Source organism: Brassica rapa, chromosome A10 (genome assembly GCF_000309985.2).
Source record: "Brassica rapa cultivar Chiifu-401-42 chromosome A10, CAAS_Brap_v3.01, whole genome shotgun sequence".
Classification (NCBI taxonomy): Eukaryota; Viridiplantae; Streptophyta; class Magnoliopsida; order Brassicales; family Brassicaceae; genus Brassica; species Brassica rapa.
In genome coordinates, this window is record NC_024804.2 from 2,833,648 (window position 1) to 2,856,966 (window position 23,319).

The 23,319-nt window shown below is 36.4% G+C and overlaps 4 protein-coding genes and 1 long non-coding RNA gene across 54 annotated transcripts; 4 read left to right on the forward strand and 1 right to left on the reverse strand.

Annotated features, from left to right (window-relative positions):
- Window positions 1-1,254: 1,254 nt before the first annotated feature.
- LOC103844024 (1-aminocyclopropane-1-carboxylate oxidase homolog 1) lies at window positions 1,255-2,948 on the forward strand. Its single transcript, XM_009120797.3, has 3 exons — window positions 1,255-1,844; window positions 2,101-2,422; window positions 2,492-2,948. Exons 1-3 carry the CDS (start codon window positions 1,327-1,329, stop codon window positions 2,741-2,743), a joined length of 1,092 nt encoding a protein of 363 aa, XP_009119045.1. The 5' UTR covers window positions 1,255-1,326; the 3' UTR covers window positions 2,744-2,948.
- On the forward strand, window positions 2,863-4,462 carry LOC103844025 (1-aminocyclopropane-1-carboxylate oxidase homolog 2). The gene is made up of 3 exons (XM_009120798.3): window positions 2,863-3,554; window positions 3,637-3,958; window positions 4,045-4,462. The coding sequence occupies exons 1-3, from the start codon at window positions 2,917-2,919 to the stop codon at window positions 4,294-4,296; spliced, it is 1,212 nt and encodes a 403-aa protein (XP_009119046.3). The 5' UTR covers window positions 2,863-2,916; the 3' UTR covers window positions 4,297-4,462.
- Window positions 4,463-6,151: 1,689 nt separating this feature from the next.
- LOC103844023 (1-aminocyclopropane-1-carboxylate oxidase homolog 2) lies at window positions 6,152-8,110 on the forward strand. The gene is made up of 3 exons (XM_009120796.3): window positions 6,152-7,214; window positions 7,305-7,626; window positions 7,716-8,110. Exons 1-3 carry the CDS (start codon window positions 6,685-6,687, stop codon window positions 7,968-7,970), a joined length of 1,107 nt encoding a protein of 368 aa, XP_009119044.1. The 5' UTR covers window positions 6,152-6,684; the 3' UTR covers window positions 7,971-8,110.
- LOC103844022 (protein JASON) lies at window positions 8,085-10,537 on the reverse strand. Its single transcript, XM_018655705.2, has 7 exons — window positions 10,309-10,537; window positions 10,070-10,118; window positions 9,891-9,982; window positions 9,493-9,716; window positions 8,566-9,313; window positions 8,385-8,476; window positions 8,085-8,288 (listed from the first exon to the last, which is right to left on the reverse strand). The coding sequence occupies exons 1-7, from the start codon at window positions 10,456-10,458 to the stop codon at window positions 8,276-8,278; spliced, it is 1,368 nt and encodes a 455-aa protein (XP_018511221.1). The 5' UTR covers window positions 10,459-10,537; the 3' UTR covers window positions 8,085-8,275.
- A 1,267-nt stretch (window positions 10,538-11,804) lies between these two features.
- On the forward strand, window positions 11,805-21,297 carry LOC103844020. 50 transcript variants are annotated; one of them, XR_004452436.1, is made up of 20 exons: window positions 11,805-11,947; window positions 12,027-12,092; window positions 12,433-12,589; window positions 12,677-14,062; window positions 14,135-15,558; window positions 15,648-15,711; window positions 15,875-15,966; window positions 16,058-16,221; window positions 16,294-17,024; window positions 17,439-17,717; window positions 17,807-17,870; window positions 18,034-18,125; window positions 18,217-18,380; window positions 18,452-18,692; window positions 18,785-18,882; window positions 19,094-19,182; window positions 19,597-19,875; window positions 19,965-20,028; window positions 20,400-20,843; window positions 20,936-21,297. It is a non-coding gene; the product is annotated as an uncharacterized LOC103844020 (long non-coding RNA). The 50 variants fall into 50 exon arrangements; XR_004452430.1 differs by having other exon boundaries at window positions 18,820-18,882; XR_004452458.1 differs by having other exon boundaries at window positions 18,820-18,882; window positions 19,732-19,875.
- Window positions 21,298-23,319: the final 2,022 nt, after the last annotated feature.

Genomic DNA, 23,319 nt, shown 5'->3' on the forward strand with positions numbered 1-23,319 from the left:
TAACAATTTCATTGATTTAATTAATTTGCTTTGGTGGATAACTTAAAAAGTTTTCATATGAATCGGGGAAAGCAAGCTTATGTTGTTATATTATATTTATTTTGTGTATATAGAATCTATATATAATGCTAGTGTCATAAATAAAGAACATTATTTTTTTGTAAATTCAAAAAGATACATTATTACAATTTAAAATGAATCAAAATTGAATAAAATGGTAATTAAATATTTGTAAATCTAATTGTTTAGTTGGATTCTCATGAAAAAAAATCGATTGGTTAAACAAATGTTTCAAAATTTGTTGTGGTATTGTTTTGTCTATAAATTATAAAATTTATTGAATTAATATATTTAATTATTGCATCCTTAAATAATATTTTATTAAGACATTAGAAAAATATGTTTTGAGTTGTTTTGTCAAATTGTACAAAAATCTATGTTTTTTCATATTTGTAACTTCAAAAAGATACATTATGATAATTTGAAATTAATCAAAATTGAATAAAATGGTAATTAAATATTTGTAAATCTAATTATTTTTTTATCTTGTTTAGTTGGATTCTCATGAAAAAAAATCGATAGGTTAAACAAATGTTTCAAAATTTGTTGTGTTATTGTTTTGTCTATAAATTACAAAATTTATTGAATTAATATATTTAATTATTGCACCCTTAAATAATATTTTATTAAGACATTAGAGAAGTATGTTATGAGTTGTTTTGTCAAAATTTTACAAAAATCTATGTTTTTTCATATTTGTCACAAAAATTTATATGTTAAACTTACTTTTACAAAATTCTTAACTTTGTCACGAAAACAAAAATCTATGCTTTTTCATATTTGTCAACGTTCTCACACTTTCTAAGAATATATTAGCTTAGTCACTTACTTATATTTTTTTAAAAAAACAAAGTATCGGAGTCTTGAAAGTTGAATTCATATTATTGTAAATGTACATAAGAGTTTGTGATTATATACTTAGTGGTTCTTGTATATGTGTCCAAGAAAGTTTCAATGGCTTAGTGGTAACTGTCCTATATATATATCATACTAACCCGGGTTCGATTCTCACATTCGCATTGTTTTTTTATTTTTTACGAAAAATAAATGAGATGACATGGCAATTTCGGATTCTCTGATTGGTTGATTTTTCTATCCTATGTGGACACTCTCTACATGGCTTATATGCCCCTTTTAGTATAGTATAGATTTTCAAACCTAACTTGGTCGTTGACTTTGAACATTTCACAAGTTTTAACTTTTAAGAAGAAACTGTTAGTTAATCTCTGCAATCATTATCTTTGCATAAACGAGAAAAAAAAAACAATGGAGTCGAAGGCCACTGTTGCATTGGATCGTTCAGTTCAGCTGAAAGCATTCGACGAGACAAAGACCGGCGTGAAAGGCCTCGTCGAGGCCGGTATCTCGGAGATTCCCGCCATCTTCCGTGCACCTCCGGCTACTATAAAAACCCCAACACCACCTTCCTCGTCGCAGTTCACTATCCCAACGATCGATCTCCAAGGAGGCAGCACCGACTCTACCTCGCGCCGGAGCTTGGTGGAGAAGATCGGAGACGCGGCTGAGAGATGGGGCTTCTTCCAGGTGATCAATCACGGTATCCCGCTAGATGTGTTGGAGAGGATGAAAGAGGGGGTTCGTGAGTTTCACGAGCTAGACCCGGAGGTGAGGAAAGGGTTCTACTCTCGAGATCCAAGTAATAAGTTGGTTTACAGTAGCAACTTCGATCTGTATAGCTCACCGGCTGCTAACTGGAGAGATACACTCGGTTGCTATACGGCTCCAGATCCTCCTAGACCGGAGGACTTGCCAGCCGCTTGTGGGTATGATTCGAAACTTGTTTTAATCAGATATAAAATAAAACGGTAACAATCAAATAGTAGACGATCATAGATAGATTCATTTTTAGACTTCTGAAAAAAAAATTGAATTAAGCGCTATGGTTTTCATAAAGGAAGGAGATTAAGACCATACTAAGCATATATATGTCGGAATCTCTGTCTCCATTACAAGAACTCAACAAATGAATAAGACGTATCTTTAATGTTTTTGTGTTTTTTTGGTGGGAGAATTTGTTAGGGAGGTGATGATTGAATACTCAAAGGAAGTGATGAAAGTAGGTAAAATGCTTTTTGAGCTTCTCTCAGAAGCTCTAGGATTAAACACTAATCACCTCAAGGACATGGATTGCACCAACTCATTGCTGCTACTAGGCCATTATTACCCACCGTGTCCTCAACCAGACCTTACTTTAGGCTTAACCAAACACTCGGACAACTCTTTTCTCACGGTGCTTCTTCAAGACAATGTAGGAGGGCTACAAGTTCTCCATGACCAATACTGGGTTGATGTTCCTCCTGTCCCTGGAGCTCTTGTCATCAACGTTGGAGACCTTCTCCAGGTTAAATAACTAAACTACCTTTTTTTAGTTTGATCAATTGTTTTAATCTTATTAGGGGCATATGTGCAGCTTATTACAAACGGAAAGTTCATAAGCGTGGAGCATCGTGTTTTGGCGAATGGAGCTGGACCTCGTATCTCAGTGGCGTGCTTCTTCAGTTCGTATTTGATGGCTAATCCTAGAGTTTATGGACCTATCAAAGAGCTTTTGTCGGAAGAAAACCCACCCATATATAGAGACACCACCATTACAGAGTATTCAAAGTTCTACAGATCCAAAGGTTTCGATGGTACCTCTGGACTACTATACCTCAAGATCTAAAGAATGCACGTTGGAATTTAATAATGATGCGTACCCTGTAATAGCTTTTTGTTTAATAAAACTGTGAGAGAGTGGGCCAGAAACTGTCACAAACCGTTCATTTTCTATCAAACTTATTACAATATTATCTATGGTCAGTGACTTTTATGTAGCAAGTGGTCACATGTCTATCAATGATATCTATAACCAGTGGTTTTGCTGTAAATTCAAGGAAAAAAAAAACAATAAGTTTTTCTTTTGTATCAGATTGTTCTATTATTTTTTTAAACACAAAGAACTCTATGGAGACGACCAAGATTGGTTCATTCGATCGTATCAGTGAGCTTAAAGCTTTCGACGAGACGAAGACAGGTGTGAAAGGACTCGTCGACGCCGGAATAACACAGCTTCCACGCATTTTCCACGACTCACCTTCCAACTTAGCAAACCCCAAGCCGCCTTCCTCTGACTTGCTACATCTCACGACCATCCCAACGATAGATCTCGAAGGACGAGTCTTCGAGGACGAGACTAAGCGCAAGAATACGGTTGATGGGATTAGAGACGCAGCAGAGAAGTGGGGTTTCTTCCAGGTGGTCAACCATGGTGTTCCCCTCGATCTTTTGGAGAGGATGAAAGATGGAGTTCGAAGGTTTAACGAGCAAGCCCCTGAAGTGAAGAAACAATACTACAGCCGAGATTTTAGGAGAGAGTTTGTGTATACAAGTAACTTCGATCTCTACACTTCATCAGCTGCATGTTGGAGAGACACTTTCTCTTGTTACATGGCTCCAAATCCTCCCAAACCACAAGATCTGCCAGCGATCTGTAGGTACAACATGACTTCATTTACTTTTAACCTGATGGCATATAATCTCTCTTGTGTTCGTTCATATGGTGAAAAGTGTTTTCAGGGATGTAATGTTGGAATACTCAAAGCAAGCGATGAGTTTGGGAGAGTTTCTGTTTGAGCTTATATCAGAAGCTCTAGGCTTGAACCCTAATCACCTCAAGGACATTGATTGCTCCAAGGGCTTGCGCATGCTCTGCCATTACTACCCACCCTGTCCAGAGCCTGACCTAACTTTAGGCACCACTAAACACAGCGACATCGCTTTTCTTACTGTCCTCCTTCCAGATCAGATCGAAGGGCTTCAAGTTCTCCGTGAAGGGTACTGGTTCGATGTTCCTCCTGTTCCTGGTGCACTCATCATCAACGTTGGAGACCTTCTGCAGGCAAGTTCTTGTTCACAATCAATCAATGCCTTCTGCTCAGATTTGTCTCAGCTCGTAACAAAGTTGTTTTGGTTGGTCTGATGCAGCTTGTAACAAACGACAAATTCATCAGTTCAGAACACAGAGTGTTGGCAAACAGAGCTACAAAAGCTAGAGTCTCGGTCGGCTGTTTCTTCACAACCGGCATTAGACCGAATCCTAGAATATACGGACCAATTAGAGAGCTTGTGTCTGAAAATAACCCTCCAAAGTACAGAGAGATCACCGTTAAGGAGTTGGCTGCTCACCGCGATGCCAAAGGACTTGACGGATCTAATTTGCTCCATTTTAAAATATGAGGAGAACATGGTGAGCTTACTATTTTTTTCTCACATATATTCAACATGGATATGTAAATCATGTCTACGTTTGTAGATTATAATTACTTTTGAGAAAATTATCAAAAGAGTGCTGAGGAAGGTTTATAAACATCACTGTTTATACTTTTTACTCTTAAAAAAAAAATCTTATGAAGTTCAATAAAAGCCGGAATCATGATATCCGTACGTAAGTATCACTGTTCTGTACGAGGGCCAAGTTTCATGAAGGAAACTACCGAGCTTGGTTTTCACTCAATGCTGAATCTTCGATATGTCCGAGTCTTCTTCATTCTCCATCACTTCAAGTTTATGTAACATCCCGAATGGTGATATATGAAAAAACTTAAGAGAATTGATTTGACTACCTATATTATTAAAGTTGACTTACATTTTCCCGTCAAACATCCGTTTAGAGCTCTAGAGTTAAAAGCGTGCTTGGGCGTAATAGTGAAAGGATAGGTGACCTATCGGGAAGTGATTCGCGATCGAACCTTCAGAAAAATTAACGGACCGACCGTTGGAACAGGATGGGGCCCACAGATCGAGTGAACGAGCATGGATGGCCCATTAGCCGTGAACGGTCGGGGCATTATAGTTTACTGCATCACACACATTTTATAAGTCGCGTGTTTCTTCTCCGGCTAGTTGAGATTTAAGGTTAGTACCTTCGAGGGAATAAACTAAGCATATGTCGGAATCTCTGTCTCTATTGTAAGAATTCAACAAATGAATAAAACGTGTCTTTGATGTTTTTGTGTTTTTGGTGGGAGATTTTGTTAGGGAGGTGATGATTGAATATTCAAAGGAAGTGATGAAAGTGGGTAAAATGCTATTCGAGCTTCTCTCAGAAGCTCTAGGGTTAAACACTAATTACCTCAAGGACATGGACTGCACCAATTCATTGCTGCTGCTAGGCCATTATTACCCTCCGTGTCCTACCAGACCTGACTCTAGGCTTAAATTCAGATTTTATGGTTTATAAAAAAAAATTATGATTAAAAGTAAAGTTTAGTTTTGTAATTTAAGGTTTGGAGATGTTGGAACAAGAGGTTTAGGGTTAACGTTTAGTATTTTGGATTAAAGTTGAAAAATAATAAATTTGAAGACTAGATATAAAATTTGTAGTTAATTTTTTAATAATTTAGATTTGAAGTTTTATTTAAAGTATTGAATGCATTGTTTGTGTTTGAAGTTAGGATTTAGGATAGAGTTTGATTAAAAATTAAAGATTTGTGCTTAGAAAATTATAGTCTAAGATTAAGAAAATTATATTTTGAGTTCAATTTTAAGATTTGAAGTTATAATATGAAAAAATTAGAATTTTAAGGGTTGACTTTAGAGTTTAGGGTTTAAGAGTTCAAATTGATTTTCTTAGCATTAGAAAAATGTTATTATTTGTCTTTGATAGCAATAATGAAATCGTTTAAAAAATGTCTTTGGTGCTTAAGTCTAATTTTTCGCTAAGTATTAGCGGAATCAGTGATTTTATCTTTCTTCTCACTTAGTTTTCAGAATAACATTAATTAAATATTATTTTAGGTTCGATTTTATTGTCTAACGCTATTATATAATACGAAAATTTCTCAATCATTTACAATATTAGTTTAGTAAAACGTACTCTAACAACATGCTATCAACATAGATTTTTTTTTCTAGTGTTCTTCAAGAACAAGTCGGAGGGCTACAAGTCCTCCATGATCAATACTGGGTTGATGTTCCTACTGTCCCTGGAGCTCTTGTAGTCAACGTTGGAGACCTTCTCCAGGATAACTAACTAAACTACCCTTTTTTTTTGCTTGATCAATGTTTTAATCTTATTGGGGCATTTATGCAGCTTATTACAAACTGCAAGTTCATAAGCGTGGAGCATCGTGTTTTAGCCAACGGAGCTGGACCGCGTATCTCAGTAGCGTGCTTCTTCAGTTCGTATTTGATGGCGAATCCTTGAGTTTATGGACCTATCATTCAAAGAGCTTTTGTCTGAACAAAACCCTACCATATATAGAGACACCACTATTACAGAGTATTCAAAGTTCTACAGATCCAAAGGATTCGATGGTACCTCTGGATAACTATATCTCAAGATCTAAAGAATATGCACGTTTATGTTTTAATAAGGATGCACATGCACGTTTATGTTTAATAAGGATGCGTATAGGACTTTGGTTTCCCTGTAATAAAGTCTTGTTTAATTAAAAACCAGTGGGCCAGAAACCGTCACAAACCATTTATTTTCTATCAAACTTACTACAATCTATGGTCAGTGATTTTCTGTAACAAGTGGTCACATGTCTATCGATGATAATCTATAACCAGTGGTTTGCTGTAAATCCAAGACAATAAAATAAGTTTTTTTTAACGAACACTATGGAGACGACGAAGATTGCTGCATTGGATCGTATCAGTGAGCTTAAAGCTTTCGACGAGACGAAGGCAGGTGTGAAAGGACTCGTCGACGCTGGAATAACACAGCTTCCACGCATCTTCCACGACTCTCCTTCCAACTTAGCAAACCCCAAGCCGCCTTCCTCTGACTTGCCACATATCACGACCATCCCAACGATAGATCTCGAAGGACGAGTCTTCGAGGACGAGACTAAGCGCAAGAATACTGTTGATGGAGTTAAAGACGCAGCAGAGAAATGGGGTTTCTTCCAGGTGATCAACCATGGCGTTTCACTCGATCTTTTGGAGAGAATGAAAGATGGAGTTCGAAGGTTTAACGAGCAAGCTCCTGAAGTGAAGAAACAATACTACAGCAGAGATTTCAGGAGAGAGTTTGTGTATACAAGTAACTTCGATCTCTACACTTCATCAGCTGCGAGTTGGAGAGACACTTTCTCTTGTTACATGGCTCCAAATCCTCCCAAACCACAAGATCTGCCAGCCATCTGTAGGTACAACATGGCTTCATTTACTTTTAACATAACGATGATTTGATTTTCTGTAATCTTTCTATGTAATTCATATGGTGAAATGTGTTTCAGGGATGTTATGTTGGAATACTCAAAGCAAGCATTATGTCTGGGGGAGTTTCTATTTGAGCTTTTATCAGAAGCTCTAGGGTTGAATCCTAATCACCTCAAGGAGATTGATTGCTCCAAGGGCTTGCGCATGCTCTGCCATTACTACCCGCCCTGTCCAGAGCCTGACCTAACTTTAGGCGCAAGTAAACACAGTGACAGTTCTTTCCTTACCGTCCTTCTTCCGGATCAGATCGAAGGGCTTCAAGTTCTGCGTGAAGGGTACTGGTTTGATGTTCCTCCTGTTCCTGGTGCACTCATCATCAACGTTGGAGACCTTTTGCAGGCAAGTTCTTGTTCACAGTCAATGCCTATTGCTCAAAATCTTCCTATTGGTTCAAAGTTTTTATTTGGTGGGTGGTTTGATGCATGCAGCTTATAACAAATGACAAGTTCATCAGTTCGGAGCATAGAGTCTTGGCAAACAGAGCTACAAAAGCTAGAGTCTCAGTCGCCTGTTTCTTCACAACCGGCATTAGACCGAATCCTAGAATTTACGGACCAATAAGAGAGCTTGTGTCTGAAGATAACCCTCCAAAGTACAGAGAGATCACTGTTAAGGAGTTTGCTCTTCACCGCAGTGCCAAAGGACTTGACGGAACCTCTGATTTGCTCCATTTTAAAATATGAACATGGTGAGCTTACCATTTTCTCACATATATTCAACATGAAAATATGTGTAATCATATCTACGTTTGCAGATTAAAATTACTTTAGAAAAGTATGAGAATTCTCAAGAGGTTCATAAACATCATTGTTTATACTTTTTACTCTAAAACTCTTATAAAGTTCAATAATAGCCGGGAATAAGAGTATCTTCATTGCCCATGAATCATGATAGCCCTAGGTAAGTAACACTGTTCTGTACGAGGGCCAAGTATCAGGTATCTACCGAGCTTGGTTGCTGCTGCAACTGCGATATGTCTGAGTCTTCTTCATCTTCCATCACTTCAAGTTTCCAACATCATACACATTTGTAAGTTGCTTATCGCTTCTCCTAGGTAGTTTCCGTAAATATAGTTGAGATTTAAGGTTAGTTAGTACCTTGGAGGGAATAAACTCTGACCACCTTCTTCCGAGAGCACCTTCTCCAATCTCACCTCGAATGGTGTTGCATGCCAGCTCACTTTCTGATCCTGCGTAAGGTAAAAATGTAACAGCTCATTATTTATAGTTTCAGAACAGTATATGAATCAAAAGAGCCTAGAAAGCAGATGAATAATACCTCCTTGTATTTGGTTGTCGTATTTGGGATCCCATTCCCATCCCACCATTTGGGTAAAACCTCAGTTTCCTCATCCTCATCCCAATGAGCAGCAACCAATCCAATGATAGGCCTGTCACCTGGCGTTATGGCATAGACTCCAGGTGTCATTTCGTTACAGTCTTTGTTGATCGGGTTTAGCCAAGGAGAAAAGCTTGCCTCAAACTTGGACAGTTTCTCATACGAGTTTTCTTCCACCTTCTCCCCATGAGTTGCTGAAGTGGGAGTTTCACCATCTATCTGCTCTTTGTAATCCTGCCATTTAGCTTGTTCTAGGCTCCCACGTGAATCATCCTGGGCCTTATATAGGGATGCATTCTCCATTAGATTGGAAACTGAATGCACAAACTGTGATCTGATTCTAGGCCTTCTTCCCTTTCCTGCTGATTCCATGTTTGCAGGATATATGGTTCCGGGAGTTTGCATCTCATCAGATAGCTTCAATGGAGTTGGATTAGGCGAGCTCAGTATAAAACTAACTTTGCCACCCATCTGGGGCTTTCTTGAACTGCTATTCTGGGAAGAATTAGAAGAGTGAGACTGTTCAAGATCACATTCAAACCGCACCGACTTTGTCTTTCCAGCTGTGAGCATTGGCCTGGCAGATCTATCCAACTCACCCTTGACTGCAGTGCCAATGCTTTCTACCTCATCAGCATCATTAAAAGCAGACGTGATCCTTGAATTGTCCCGGACATCAATTACACAACTAATATGAAGAAAAACAAAAGAGTGAATTTCAGATCCAAATATGTGTTGAACCTCTTTAATAAGATGTAAGAATGATGTTAGCATAGAAACTAGGCCACTTATAAAGAGACTATGCTAATTCTATAAAGCATAGCGCAAGAAGGTAAAATGTCAATAAAGTAACATCTAGTGCTGTACCTGCTAGGTGTTTGCTCTGAAGTAAATGATGGCCTTCCCACATCTTCACAAGCTTTGATGGGGGTTGGAGATTCATCCACATGAAACCCGAGCGCAGAGCTACTGGAAATCCATGAGTGGAAATGGGAAGGTCCAGAATGTTGAGGACTAGTCAGTTTTTGGGACGCTTTCCTAATTTCAATAGGCGTCTCCGGTATAGTGCCGCAAGCCTTAAGAAACCGCGCCTAGGATTCCACAAGTAAAAACAGATGGTTAGATTCTCAGAATGAACTCTTGAAGGAATGCACAATCAGATTCTAATGATATATGCAGAGAAAGGATAAGACTCAAGAAAATGGCACAAATCTTGATCGTCATAAAAGAATCACACAATCATAAGGCTTCTAATACAACCATACCTCATCCCTTAGGCCTATGTCAATATGTATAGAATCCAAATCAAATCTTTCTTTGTCAAGGCAAGGCGAAGAATTCGAAGAAGCTGCTTTCTCTTAAAAATATCAAAGAACAAGCACCCTTCTATTAGCAAGAATTACACAAAGGCAAACCTGATCAACAACATCAAAAAGATGTTTACCTTCAGGCCGAAACAAGGCGGATAAATGATTCTGCGAGTCCTCACCTTTCTGAAGATAAATAAAAAGAAACGATGTTAGTAAATGAAATTCTAGTCAAGAAAAGCAAAGAAACGAGGATGCATCAACTCAACGAAACGAGGATGCATCTATTTCATCTACGATCACTTAAGCAGCTATAATAAACACCTAAGCGGACTCGATCATGCAAAGAAAAGATGCGAAAAGCGAGAGGAATTACTTTGGATCGGTCGTCTCTGCCGCGGAAGCAGTAGAGAAAGCAAGCCATGACTCTACAAGCTGATATCTTGATTAATCTGAGCACGAATCTGCAAAATAGACTTAGGTTTCGCTTCATCAACAGCCACAAGAGAGATAGGTTTTGCTTCATCAGCAGCCGTCTCGGGGCGAATCAGAGAGCGAGCAAGAAAGCTACAAGCCTTTTTCAATTATGAGTGGATGATTTTCCCGAGAAACACGCAGAAAATGTGAGAGAGCCGTTTCTTTATAGTAATTTGAAAATCAAACCCTGCGAGGGAACTAATCAGGTGCGCGCGGGTCTTCCCCCGATCACAAAATAAAAACGTATCAAGCAGACGCGTGTGAAAGATTAGTTACCCGATTTGACTCTGCCACGTGTCGACATAATGTATATATTTTATTTGGAGCATTTCCATTATGGGCTTTTTAGAATAAATGGTCTGAAAGGCCCATTTAAGAGTTTTTCTTCTTCTTCCTCTTTTTTTTTTAAATTAATTAATTAATCTACTAATAATAGCAATCCCAATTAATATCAAAATATTGTGTTTTTTCAACATAAATAGTGCATTTTTTTTTTGAGTTTCTAGTTAGTTTTAAGTTGATGTTGTCCAAAAAAAATAGTGCATTTTTTAAAGAAATTGTTAAAATGTATAAAAATGTGTCTTTTCATAAAACTGTGTCTTTTCAATATTTTAAAAGGTATAACAATGTGTTTTTATCATAATTTTTTATAAAATTTTAAAATGTTATCTTTTATCTAAAATATGTTTTTCATTTTCAAAATAATTTCCATGAATATCTCATTTTCATGTCCATTAAGTGAAAAGATGCAAATGAAAATGTGCAATCATAAGGACACAAATGAAAAGTTCTTTTTAAAAAGACACAAATGAAAAGGTGTGATCAAAAGGATACAATGGACATCTATATATACATGGGTGATGATGGTTATTGTGTGTAAGTTTTTACTGCTGGTAAACAATAATACAAATCAACACACGCTAAAAAATAATTATCGAAGATAGATTTGTGATTTTCTCCACCAAAAATATTTTTAAGATATAAAAAACACAGGAAGAAGAAATTAATTAGTGAATTGATCTAATACCAATCCAAAACAAGCATGGATCAAAGTTAGTCTTTTTTTTTGAATTCTCTAATAAAGTATCTAGGTTGAATAAAAATAAAACTAGATTATGGTTTTAGATAAATTTCACTATAGAAATCACAAAAGTTAGTTTTACATGTGAAATGAGAGTCATTATAGCGTTTAATCTAACTAATACTAAAAGCCAAATATAAAGCTCTCTGAGAGGGTCCACGTCGGACTGAATATTCGTCCAGTAGAATTGCAACATTCTTCCACGTCATTAAATGATTACTTGGGTTTGGGTTTCTGTGGTTTTGGGTCTGTATTTTGGGCTTTTGTTATGATATAGTTTCATCTCGCTCTTTCTTCTCCGCCTCTAGGTTTCAAACCAACTTTTCATCTTCTTCCTACTAATCCAGAAATCCATCGGTCATTCCTCTTAAATTTCTTCTTAAATCAATCGATCTATCTTCAATACCACCTTTTCTCTTCGAGAACAGTTGAGGTTCGATTATAAAAAGGTAAAAAGGTTAGCATCCCTACACTCTAAATCATCCTATCAACCCTGAGGATGATACTATCATAACCTCGATTGTTTTGACTTTCAGTTTATGGAGGTTTCGTTCAAGAAGGGATTAGTAATTCTGGTCTTGATCTAAATCTTTATATATAAAGTAAATATCTCTAACGTCTTTACCTACGATTACAATTGATTTACATTTTATTCGTTTTTTTGTACAAGAGATTCATCATTCTGAGCAATTATTATATTATGTATCAGATGATTTATGTTTTGATTGATGTTGTGTTTACATATATAGATACCTATATTCGTTTTAAGTCTCATAGTTGTAGATCTAATGAAACAATTCTGATCATGTCTCATCTGATAAATTGAACGTTTATTCGAGATCTGTTATTGAAATGTGAAAACTTTGAACATTGATAAGTCTCTATTAAGCGTTGTTTTTCTGTCCTGCATCTAATACATATGGTTTGGTCTTGAAATTGCAGAAAGCGTGAATAAGATTGTGATGGAGTCAAAATATGGTAAAAAGAAGTCCAGCAGTAGTAGTAGTTCCTTATTTTACAAAGCTCTCCTCGGTTACAGCATTGAAGACGTTCGCCCCAACAGTGGAATCAAGAAATTCAAATCTCTGTCTACTCCAACGTAAAGCTTCTTCTTCCCTTCATTACATTACTATCTCTCTCCGTTACAGTATCATGTTTCTTACAATGTTTATTTCTTTATTTGCAGTGCGTTAAGAGGCCATCCTGAGTTGTCGCGCACAAAGTCTTCACTATAGTTATAGCTGCTTTCTTTAATTTCCAGTTTATAATTTACTTTCTGTTAAGCTCTATTTCTGCTTGGTTCCCCAATCCCATCGTTTTCTCATCCTACTACAAGTTCAGACAACAAGGTGACATGGCCTTATCTGCAATCGGTTTCGAAGTTACGAGAAGCCGCCCGAGGTCTCTTTCTTTGAGCCTAGCATCTTTCAAGACTCCAAGGGACTGGGTCTCCGTACTCTGACCAGGTCCCAGCTTGACGAAATACACACTCCTGCTGCCTGCGAGATTGTTTCTTCTCTCTCCAACGATCACTTCGACTCTTGCGTCCTCTCTGAGTCCAGCTTCTTTGTCTACCCCTACAAAGTCATCATAAAGACTTGTGGCACCACCAAGCTCCTCCTCTCTATCCCGCCTCTCCTTAACCTGGCTGGTTAGCTCTCTCTGAGTGTCAAGTCCGTCAAGTACACTTGTGGCTCCTTCCTCTGCCCTGGCGGCCAGGAATAATCAAGTGGAGACAAAAATTGTTTAGAAGACTCTAACTGTGCCAAGTTAAAGCTGAGGAAAGTCGCCGTGGTCACTTGATTCTCCAGCACGAGTCCGAGAGATTCGTTTTCCAAGCTGAGCCCCTCATAACTCGCAAGATTTCTAGCACATTTTTCATATTTTGTTACTTTTTGTTGCATTTATTTGGAAACAAAGAGCAAATCGACAAGAGTCATAACTCACAAGATTCCTGTAATTATCAATCAAAAGAAAAATGCATACAGGTGAATATAATAATCCCATGGTATTTACAAAAATCAAATTAATCCTTACTAATAAAAGGGACCTTTTGAGGCTCCATAGAGCGTCCACATCAGCAAAAAAAATTCTCCCGAAAGATGACACGTGGCATAAAATATAGTTTTACATTTTAATATTACTAATTTTCAAAAATTATAAATAATATGAAACATACAACATAAAAAATAGAAAAACTACATTGAACATATGTAAAATTACCATTTTTCACTTTAAAAAAAAGACGGCTTAATTCCATAATGTAATATCTATCCTATACTAAAAGGAAGATATAGAGTGATTTAAGCCTATCCACGTAGGCAAATATATTCCCCCAATCAAAACATTTGGTTAATACACGTTGGATTTACTAAACTAAATTACTGATTTTATATTATAATATATAGATTTTGTGAGATATAATTGAGACGAGAGGGGTTGTTAAAAAAAAAAATTGAGACGAGAGGTAGCTCTTTGGCTTCCAAGTGTTTCTGTTCTTCTTCATCATCCCTTGAAACGTCATCTCCACACCCTACCAAGCCATCTAAGGCTAAGATCCGCTATTGAATCTGTACGTCTCGACCGAATCTGAGTTTTTTTTTTTTTGGTTTCGAATCTGATTTATGATTTTTTAATTGCTTAGGCTGTGGCGCCGCCGGCGGATCTTCCTCAGTGAGCTAGGTTCCGGTTGAGAATCAAGTATCGGAATCTGTAGAGACAGAGCTTAGATCCTATAATCCCCAAGCTATTGATGCGGATTTATGCTCTGATCCCCAAGCTGTCCTCTGACTCAGTGGCTTTCATCTACTCTTCATCGGCCTCCGTCTCTCTCTCTCTCCTATTCTTCTCCAGGCCACATCGACCCTCTCCGATCAAGGTTCCAGGTTCCCTTTGTAGCCAATAGCTCTTGAGATCTTTGATTTCACTTTGCTCTTTTTTTAGGTTCAAACTTCTTTTGTTTCCTTATTTTTCCCAGATCTGCTTCCATTGATTGAATAATCCTAATTGCAGAAAACTCTACCCAGGAGCCGATCTAATTGTAGCTACTGAATTGCTTAGACAGAAAGAGAACGTGTAGGCAGAATCTCTTCGATTTCACTAATTATGGAAACTCATGAATGGTTTCTTCTCTGTTGTGTGTGTGTTTTTGGTTTAAGTCCGGATCTGCTGGGATTGTAGTTTTTAATTATAAGGATTGTAATAACACGTTGCAGAAAACTGAAGCTGTCTTTTATTATTTTCTCTTCTTCCGGCAATTTTGTTTCTAATGTTTTTGTGGATTTAGGCGAAGTGGTGACGGATGGTGAGAAGTCGAAGGCGGGGAAGAAGCGAGCTAAGGCTCCATGGGCGAAACCACTTTCTCAGTATTCTCAGGTGGGTCAAGTTTCATCAGTGATTGTTTTTTTTTATTATTGGTTTGATCTAATCGTCTGCGAGTTGCGCCTTCAGGGTTTAGCAGTGTGCAGTTCATGTAATATTTTTAGTAAAGGTTTGGTCTTTCAGTTCATGAGGAACGAGTTCAGTTGTCTGCATGTCCGGTTCTTTTATAGTTTTTTACCGACAAAACTCAGAAGTATGTAATGTTTGTGTCTTTGTGACTTTTTGTGGTCTGCAAGTTACGCATTGAGGGTTTAGCAGTGTGCAGTTCGTGTAATATTTTTTGTTGTTGAAGGTTTGGTCTTTCAGTTCATGCCCAACGAGTTTAGTTGGCTTCATGTTTGGTTCTTTTATATTTTTCTGACAGACCACACGATGTGATCTAATGAACAATATTTGGGTCTATTGCAGGCATACTTTGATGCGCCCGGGGTTTAGTAAATTTAAATTTTTTTATATTGGCCAATTTGTAACCACTGTTATTGTTTTCTATATTCATATTCATGAACGGAGTTTTAGTGAAGGAGATTTCCTTGAAATAAGCAGATGATGCTCAATCACCAAAAGCTTACACAACTGAGGATTACCTCAAGATCACTGAAGAGCAGCTCAAAGCTTCGTCTCCTGGTAAAAGCCAAAGAGAGGATCAAATTCAGACTCAAGAACTTGCTGTACAAAGCCAGCCTGAAGGTTAGCATGTCATCAGAAGTATCTCATATCTTCTTCTAACTACTTAAAACCATTCTTCAAAACTTCTGATGATCTCTGTTTTGTTGTAGTTACATCGAGAGAGACCATGGCTTCATCTCCTCCATGGCTGTAGTTAACGTAAGTGATCATCAGGTATGTAATTATATCTCGCTTAGTTTTCTTAGAAACCCGAGTTTGAATACATCTGTAACCCAGCATCTAGAAAATTATTGTCAGTTAATTACTTTGTCCTATCTTGCAAGTTCAGTAAAAAAAATTAAACATTGATTGTTTTTGTTTTTGGGATTCTTTATAGTTTTATGTGGAGGTTTGGATCAAGAGAATCTATATCCTTCTGATCACTATGATCACTAAAAGGAAGATATAGAGTGATTTAAGCCTATCCACGTAGGCAAATATATTCCCCCAATCAAAACATTTGGTTAATACACGTTGGATTTACTAAACTAAATTACTGATTTTATATTATAATATATAGATTTTGTGAGATATAATTGAGACGAGAGGGGTTGTTAAAAAAAAAAATTGAGACGAGAGGTAGCTCTTTGGCTTCCAAGTGTTTCTGTTCTTCTTCATCATCCCTTGAAACGTCATCTCCACACCCTACCAAGCCATCTAAGGCTAAGATCCGCTATTGAATCTGTACGTCTCGACCGAATCTGAGTTTTTTTTTTTTTGGTTTCGAATCTGATTTATGATTTTTTAATTGCTTAGGCTGTGGCGCCGCCGACGGATCTTCCTCAGTGAGCTAGGTTCCGGTTGAGAATCAAGTATCGGAATCTGTAGAGACAGAGCTTAGATACTATAATCCCCAAGCTATTGATGCGGATTTATGCTCTGATCCCCAAGCTGTCCTCTGACTCAGTGGCTTTCATCTACTCTTCATCGGCCTCCGTCTCTCTCTCTCTCCTATTCTTCTCCAGGCCACATCGACCCTCTCCGATCAAGGTTCCAGGTTCCCTTTGTAGCCAATAGCTCTTGAGATCTTTGATTTCACTTTGCTCTTTTTTTAGGTTCAAACTTCTTTTGTTTCCTTATTTTTCCCAGATCTGCTTCCATTGATTGAATAATCCTAATTGCAGAAAACTCTACCCAGGAGCCGATCTAATTGTAGCTACTGAATTGCTTAGACAGAAAGAGAACGTGTAGGCAGAATCTCTTCGATTTCACTAATTATGGAAACTCATGAATGGTTTCTTCTCTGTTGTGTGTGTGTTTTTGGTTTAAGTCCGGATCTGCTGGGATTGTAGTTTTTAATTATAAGGATTGTAATAACACGTTGCAGAAAACTGAAGCTGTCTTTTATTATTTTCTCTTCTTCCGGCAATTTTGTTTCTAATGTTTTTGTGGATTTAGGCGAAGTGGTGACGGATGGTGAGAAGTCGAAGGCGGGGAAGAAGCGAGCTAAGGCTCCATGGGCGAAACCACTTTCTCAGTATTCTCAGGTGGGTCAAGTTTCATCAGTGATTGTTTTTTTTTATTATTGGTTTGATCTAATCGTCTGCGAGTTGCACCTTCAGGGTTTAGCAGTGTGCAGTTCATGTAATATTTTTAGTAAAGGTTTGGTCTTTCAGTTCATGAGGAACGAGTTCAGTTGTCTGCATGTCCGGTTCTTTTATAGTTTTTTACCGACAAAACTCAGAAGTATGTAATGTTTGTGTCTTTGTGACTTTTTGTGGTCTGCAAGTTACGCATTGAGGGTTTAGCAGTGTGCAGTTCGTGTAATATTTTTTGTTGTTGAAGGTTTGGTCTTTCAGTTCATGCCCAACGAGTTTAGTTGGCTTCATGTTTGGTTCTTTTATATTTTTCTGACAGACCACACGATGTGATCTAATGAACAATATTTGGGTCTATTGCAGGCATACTTTGATGCGCCCGGGGTTTAGTAAATTTAAATTTTTTTATATTGGCCAATTTGTAACCACTGTTATTGTTTTCTATATTCATATTCATGAACGGAGTTTTAGTGAAGGAGATTTCCTTGAAATAAGCAGATGATGCTCAATCACCAAAAGCTTACACAACTGAGGATTACCTCAAGATCACTGAAGAGCAGCTCAAAGCTTCGTCTCCTGGTAAAAGCCAAAGAGAGGATCAAATTCAGACTCAAGAACTTGCTGTACAAAGCCAGCCTGAAGGTTAGCATGTCATCAGAAGTATCTCATATCTTCTTCTAACTACTTAAAACCATTCTTCAAAACTTCTGATGATCTCTGTTTTGTTGTAGTTACATCGAGAGAGACCATGGCTTCATCTCCTCCATGGCTGTAGTTAACGTAAGTGATCATCAGGTATGTAATTATATCTCGCTTAGTTTTCTTAGAAACCCGAGTTTGAATACATCTGTAACCCAGCATCTAGAAAATTATTGTCAGTTAATTACTTTGTCCTATCTTGCAAGTTCAGTAAAAAAAATTAAACATTGATTGTTTTTGTTTTTGGGATTCTTTATAGTTTTATGTGGAGGTTTGGATCAAGAGAATCTATATCCTTCTGATCACTATGATCACTAAAAGGAAGATATAGAGTGATTTAAGCCTATCCACGTAGGCAAATATATTCCCCCAATCAAAACATTTGGTTAATACACGTTGGATTTACTAAACTAAATTACTGATTTTATATTATAATATATAGATTTTGTGAGATATAATTGAGACGAGAGGGGTTGTTAAAAAAAAAAATTGAGACGAGAGGTAGCTCTTTGGCTTCCAAGTGTTTCTGTTCTTCTTCATCATCCCTTGAAACGTCATCTCCACACCCTACCAAGCCATCTAAGGCTAAGATCCGCTATTGAATCTGTACGTCTCGACCGAATCTGAGTTTTTTTTTTTTGGTTTCGAATCTGATTTATGATTTTTTAATTGCTTAGGCTGTGGCGCCGCCGGCGGATCTTCCTCAGTGAGCTAGGTTCCGGTTGAGAATCAAGTATCGGAATCTGTAGAGACAGAGCTTAGATCCTATAATCCCCAAGCTATTGATGCGGATTTATGCTCTGATCCCCAAGCTGTCCTCTGACTCAGTGGCTTTCATCTACTCTTCATCGGCCTCCGTCTCTCTCTCTCTCCTATTCTTCTCCAGGCCACATCGACCCTCTCCGATCAAGGTTCCAGGTTCCCTTTGTAGCCAATAGCTCTTGAGATCTTTGATTTCACTTTGCTCTTTTTTTAGGTTCAAACTTCTTTTGTTTCCTTATTTTTCCCAGATCTGCTTCCATTGATTGAATAATCCTAATTGCAGAAAACTCTACCCAGGAGCCGATCTAATTGTAGCTACTGAATTGCTTAGACAGAAAGAGAACGTGTAGGCAGAATCTCTTCGATTTCACTAATTATGGAAACTCATGAATGGTTTCTTCTCTGTTGTGTGTGTGTTTTTGGTTTAAGTCCGGATCTGCTGGGATTGTAGTTTTTAATTATAAGGATTGTAATAACACGTTGCAGAAAACTGAAGCTGTCTTTTATTATTTTCTCTTCTTCCGGCAATTTTGTTTCTAATGTTTTTGTGGATTTAGGCGAAGTGGTGACGGATGGTGAGAAGTCGAAGGCGGGGAAGAAGCGAGCTAAGGCTCCATGGGCGAAACCACTTTCTCAGTATTCTCAGGTGGGTCAAGTTTCATCAGTGATTGTTTTTTTTTATTATTGGTTTGATCTAATCGTCTGCGAGTTGCGCCTTCAGGGTTTAGCAGTGTGCAGTTCATGTAATATTTTTAGTAAAGGTTTGGTCTTTCAGTTCATGAGGAACGAGTTCAGTTGTCTGCATGTCCGGTTCTTTTATAGTTTTTTACCGACAAAACTCAGAAGTATGTAATGTTTGTGTCTTTGTGACTTTTTGTGGTCTGCAAGTTACGCATTGAGGGTTTAGCAGTGTGCAGTTCGTGTAATATTTTTTGTTGTTGAAGGTTTGGTCTTTCAGTTCATGCCCAACGAGTTTAGTTGGCTTCATGTTTGGTTCTTTTATATTTTTCTGACAGACCACACGATGTGATCTAATGAACAATATTTGGGTCTATTGCAGGCATACTTTGATGCGCCCGGGGTTTAGTAAATTTAAATTTTTTTATATTGGCCAATTTGTAACCACTGTTATTGTTTTCTATATTCATATTCATGAACGGAGTTTTAGTGAAGGAGATTTCCTTGAAATAAGCAGATGATGCTCAATCACCAAAAGCTTACACAACTGAGGATTACCTCAAGATCACTGAAGAGCAGCTCAAAGCTTCGTCTCCTGGTAAAAGCCAAAGAGAGGATCAAATTCAGACTCAAGAACTTGCTGTACAAAGCCAGCCTGAAGGTTAGCATGTCATCAGAAGTATCTCATATCTTCTTCTAACTACTTAAAACCATTCTTCAAAACTTCTGATGATCTCTGTTTTGTTGTAGTTACATCGAGAGAGACCATGGCTTCATCTCCTCCATGGCTGTAGTTAACGTAAGTGATCATCAGGTATGTAATTATATCTCGCTTAGTTTTCTTAGAAACCCGAGTTTGAATACATCTGTAACCCAGCATCTAGAAAATTATTGTCAGTTAATTACTTTGTCCTATCTTGCAAGTTCAGTAAAAAAAATTAAACATTGATTGTTTTTGTTTTTGGGATTCTTTATAGTTTTATGTGGAGGTTTGGATCAAGAGAATCTATATCCTTCTGATCACTATGATTCCTTGCTTTAAGTCTATTCTGGCTCCTTTTGTATTTGTTTATAATAGTATAGTCGTTTCCATAATATTTGAAGATATTTTTGATGTATTTTGTCAGGTACCAGTTTATAAGAGTTCTTTCTAAAGATATACGGATGTTTGTGTTGGTTGTTTAGTTAAGGGACTACGACGTCGTACAAGTGGAGTTGGTTGTTTAGTTAAGCTACTACGCCGCCGTACAAGTGGAGTTCTGGTGATTCTGATTCCAGTTCATGTGAACTTAGCGGAGAAGAGAGCTTTGGAGAAGCTGATGGTCTCTTGCTCTGCGGCGGTGACACATGACAGGAGAAGTTGAGGAGGGGTTTGTGTAACTCGCTCCTCCAAGTTGTCTCGAGTCAGTCGCACTAGAGACGTTTGGGACTATGTTGGTCATCTAAATCCTCTTCCCAACTCATATATTTGTCGCTGATTGCACAAATTCGTAACCTCTCTTTGACAGGGAAAACTGCCATACGTATAGGTGATATCTATAGTTTTTATATGTGAATTTTTTGATGGAAAACATTTTTTTTTGCAGGCCAAAGCCCTTGCAAGTGGAACAACCATCATTACAAACAAAGGTCAATGTAATTTCTTTTGTTTTCCAGGCAAAAAACAATTATTCATGTTAAAACTTTCTCTATATACATGTAAGTTCTATGTCTAAATGTAGAAGAATCTAAGAGAGAGCAGAATAATATGGGATCTGAGGGGTCAGGGGTTGCACCTATGCCAGCAATGGGCACAGAGTACAGCCATGTGCTCAAATGGCTAAGCTACAAGCTAAAATAGAGAAAGAGGCGGATGAGGGGAAGAGTATACAGCAGAAGTGGCAATGTTTTATTTTATTCCAAGGATCCCATTATCACATTCAAATATTAAACACACATACAGTATGATTCTGTCTTTCTTATTCTTTTCTCTTTACAGCTATAAGATGGTATCAGCAGTTCATCTCTGCATCTGTTAGTTAGATTGACTTACCATTCAGTGATCCTCTAAACTTTTTTTTACTAAACTTGTGTTTTCTTTCCTGATGTTCGAGTCGCAAGGATACAAAATGAGACTGTTTAAAAGTATTAAATGCAGAAATGAACTGATAAACTACCTACGTGTTTGATTAAATTTGTTGCGCAATTCTTCACTTTCCTATCTATCACTTTGGCAAATGGAAGCTGTTCACGAAAGGATATTTAATCTTCTGAACCAGATTTTTTACTTTAAAAAACTTAAGCTGATAATGGTGTCAGCTGTAACCAATATCATATTTGTCCACATGAAAAGTCAATGTTTTTTAAATTTAAGAATGCTTTTTATTATATGCAAGGAACAAGGCTAAGGGAATAAAACAATGTTATGTGAATGAGACATTATTTCTGTAAACCACTTAATCTATAGGTAAAAGTTTGAAATGTAACAATAACTGCAATAATAGTAAAGCGATAATGCATAAAAAGAAATACGATTTGAACAAAAAGGTAATAAAAATCTTATAAAAAAATAAGATAATTTTAAAACTAAAACTATGAATTTAGTAGACAAACAAACCGCGCGTAGCGCGGTAAAATCTCTAGTTACCAATAAAAGGGACTTTTTGAGGCTCCATAGAGCGTCCATATCAGCAAAAAAAAATTCTCCCGAAAGATGACACGTGGCATAAAATATAGTTTTACATTTTAATATTACTAATTTTCAAAAATTATAAATAATATGAAACATACAACATAAAAAATAGAAAAACTACATTGAACATATGTAAAATTACCATTTTTCACTTTAAAAAAAAAGACGGCTTAATTCCATAATGTAATACTACCGTTTTATAAAAAAAACAAAAAACATTATATATAATTTCAAAAATAATAAATATATGTAAACATACAACATAAAAAAATAGAAATACTACATTAAATATAGAGTAATTGGCGTAGATACACCCATAAACTCATGTAATTTGCTATATAACCTTGAGGCTCCATAGAGCGTCCACATAAGCAAAAAAAACTTCTTCCGAAAAATGACACGTGGCATAAAATATAGTTTTACATTTTAATATTACTAATTTTCGAAAATTATAAATAATATTTAAACATACAGCATAAAAAATGAAAAAACTACATTAAACATATGTAAGATTACCATTTTTCACTTGAAAAAAAGACGGCTTATCTCCATAATGTAACATTACCGTTTTATAAAAAAAGTCAAAAAACATTATATATAATTTCGAAAATAATAAATATATGTAAACATACAACATAAAAATGAAATACTACATTAAACATATGTAAGATTACTATTTTACATTTTTATTTTAAAAAATAATATGTAAACATACAACATAAAAAATGGAAAACAACATTAAACATATGTAAGATTACCATTTTTCACTAAAAAAAGACGGTTTATCTCCATAATGTAACATTACTATTTTGTAAAAAAACATTATATATAATTTCGAAAATAATAAATAATATGTAAACATACAACATAAAAAATGAAAATACTACATTAAATATATAGTAATTGGCGTAGATATACCCATGAACTCATGTAATTTGCTATATAATCTTGAGGCTCCATAGAGCGTCCACATAAGCAAAAAAAACTTCTTCCGAAAGATGACACGTGGCATAAAATATAGTTTTACATTTTAATATTACTAATTTTCGAAAATTATAAATAATATTTAAACATACAGCATAAAAAATGAAAAAAACTACATTAAACATATGTAAGATTACCATTTTTCACTTGAAAAAAAGACGGCTTATCTCCATAATGTAACATTACCGTTTTATAAAAAAAATTCAAAAAACATTATATATAATTTCGAAAATAATAAATATATGTAAACATACAACATAAAAATGGAAATACTACATTAAACATATGTAAGATTACTATTTTACATTTTTAAAAATAATATGTAAACATACAACATAAAAAATGGAAAAACAACATTAAACATATGTAAGATTACCATTTTTCACAAAAAAAAACGGTTTATCTCCATAATGTAACATTACCATTTTATAAAAAAAGAAAAAAACATAA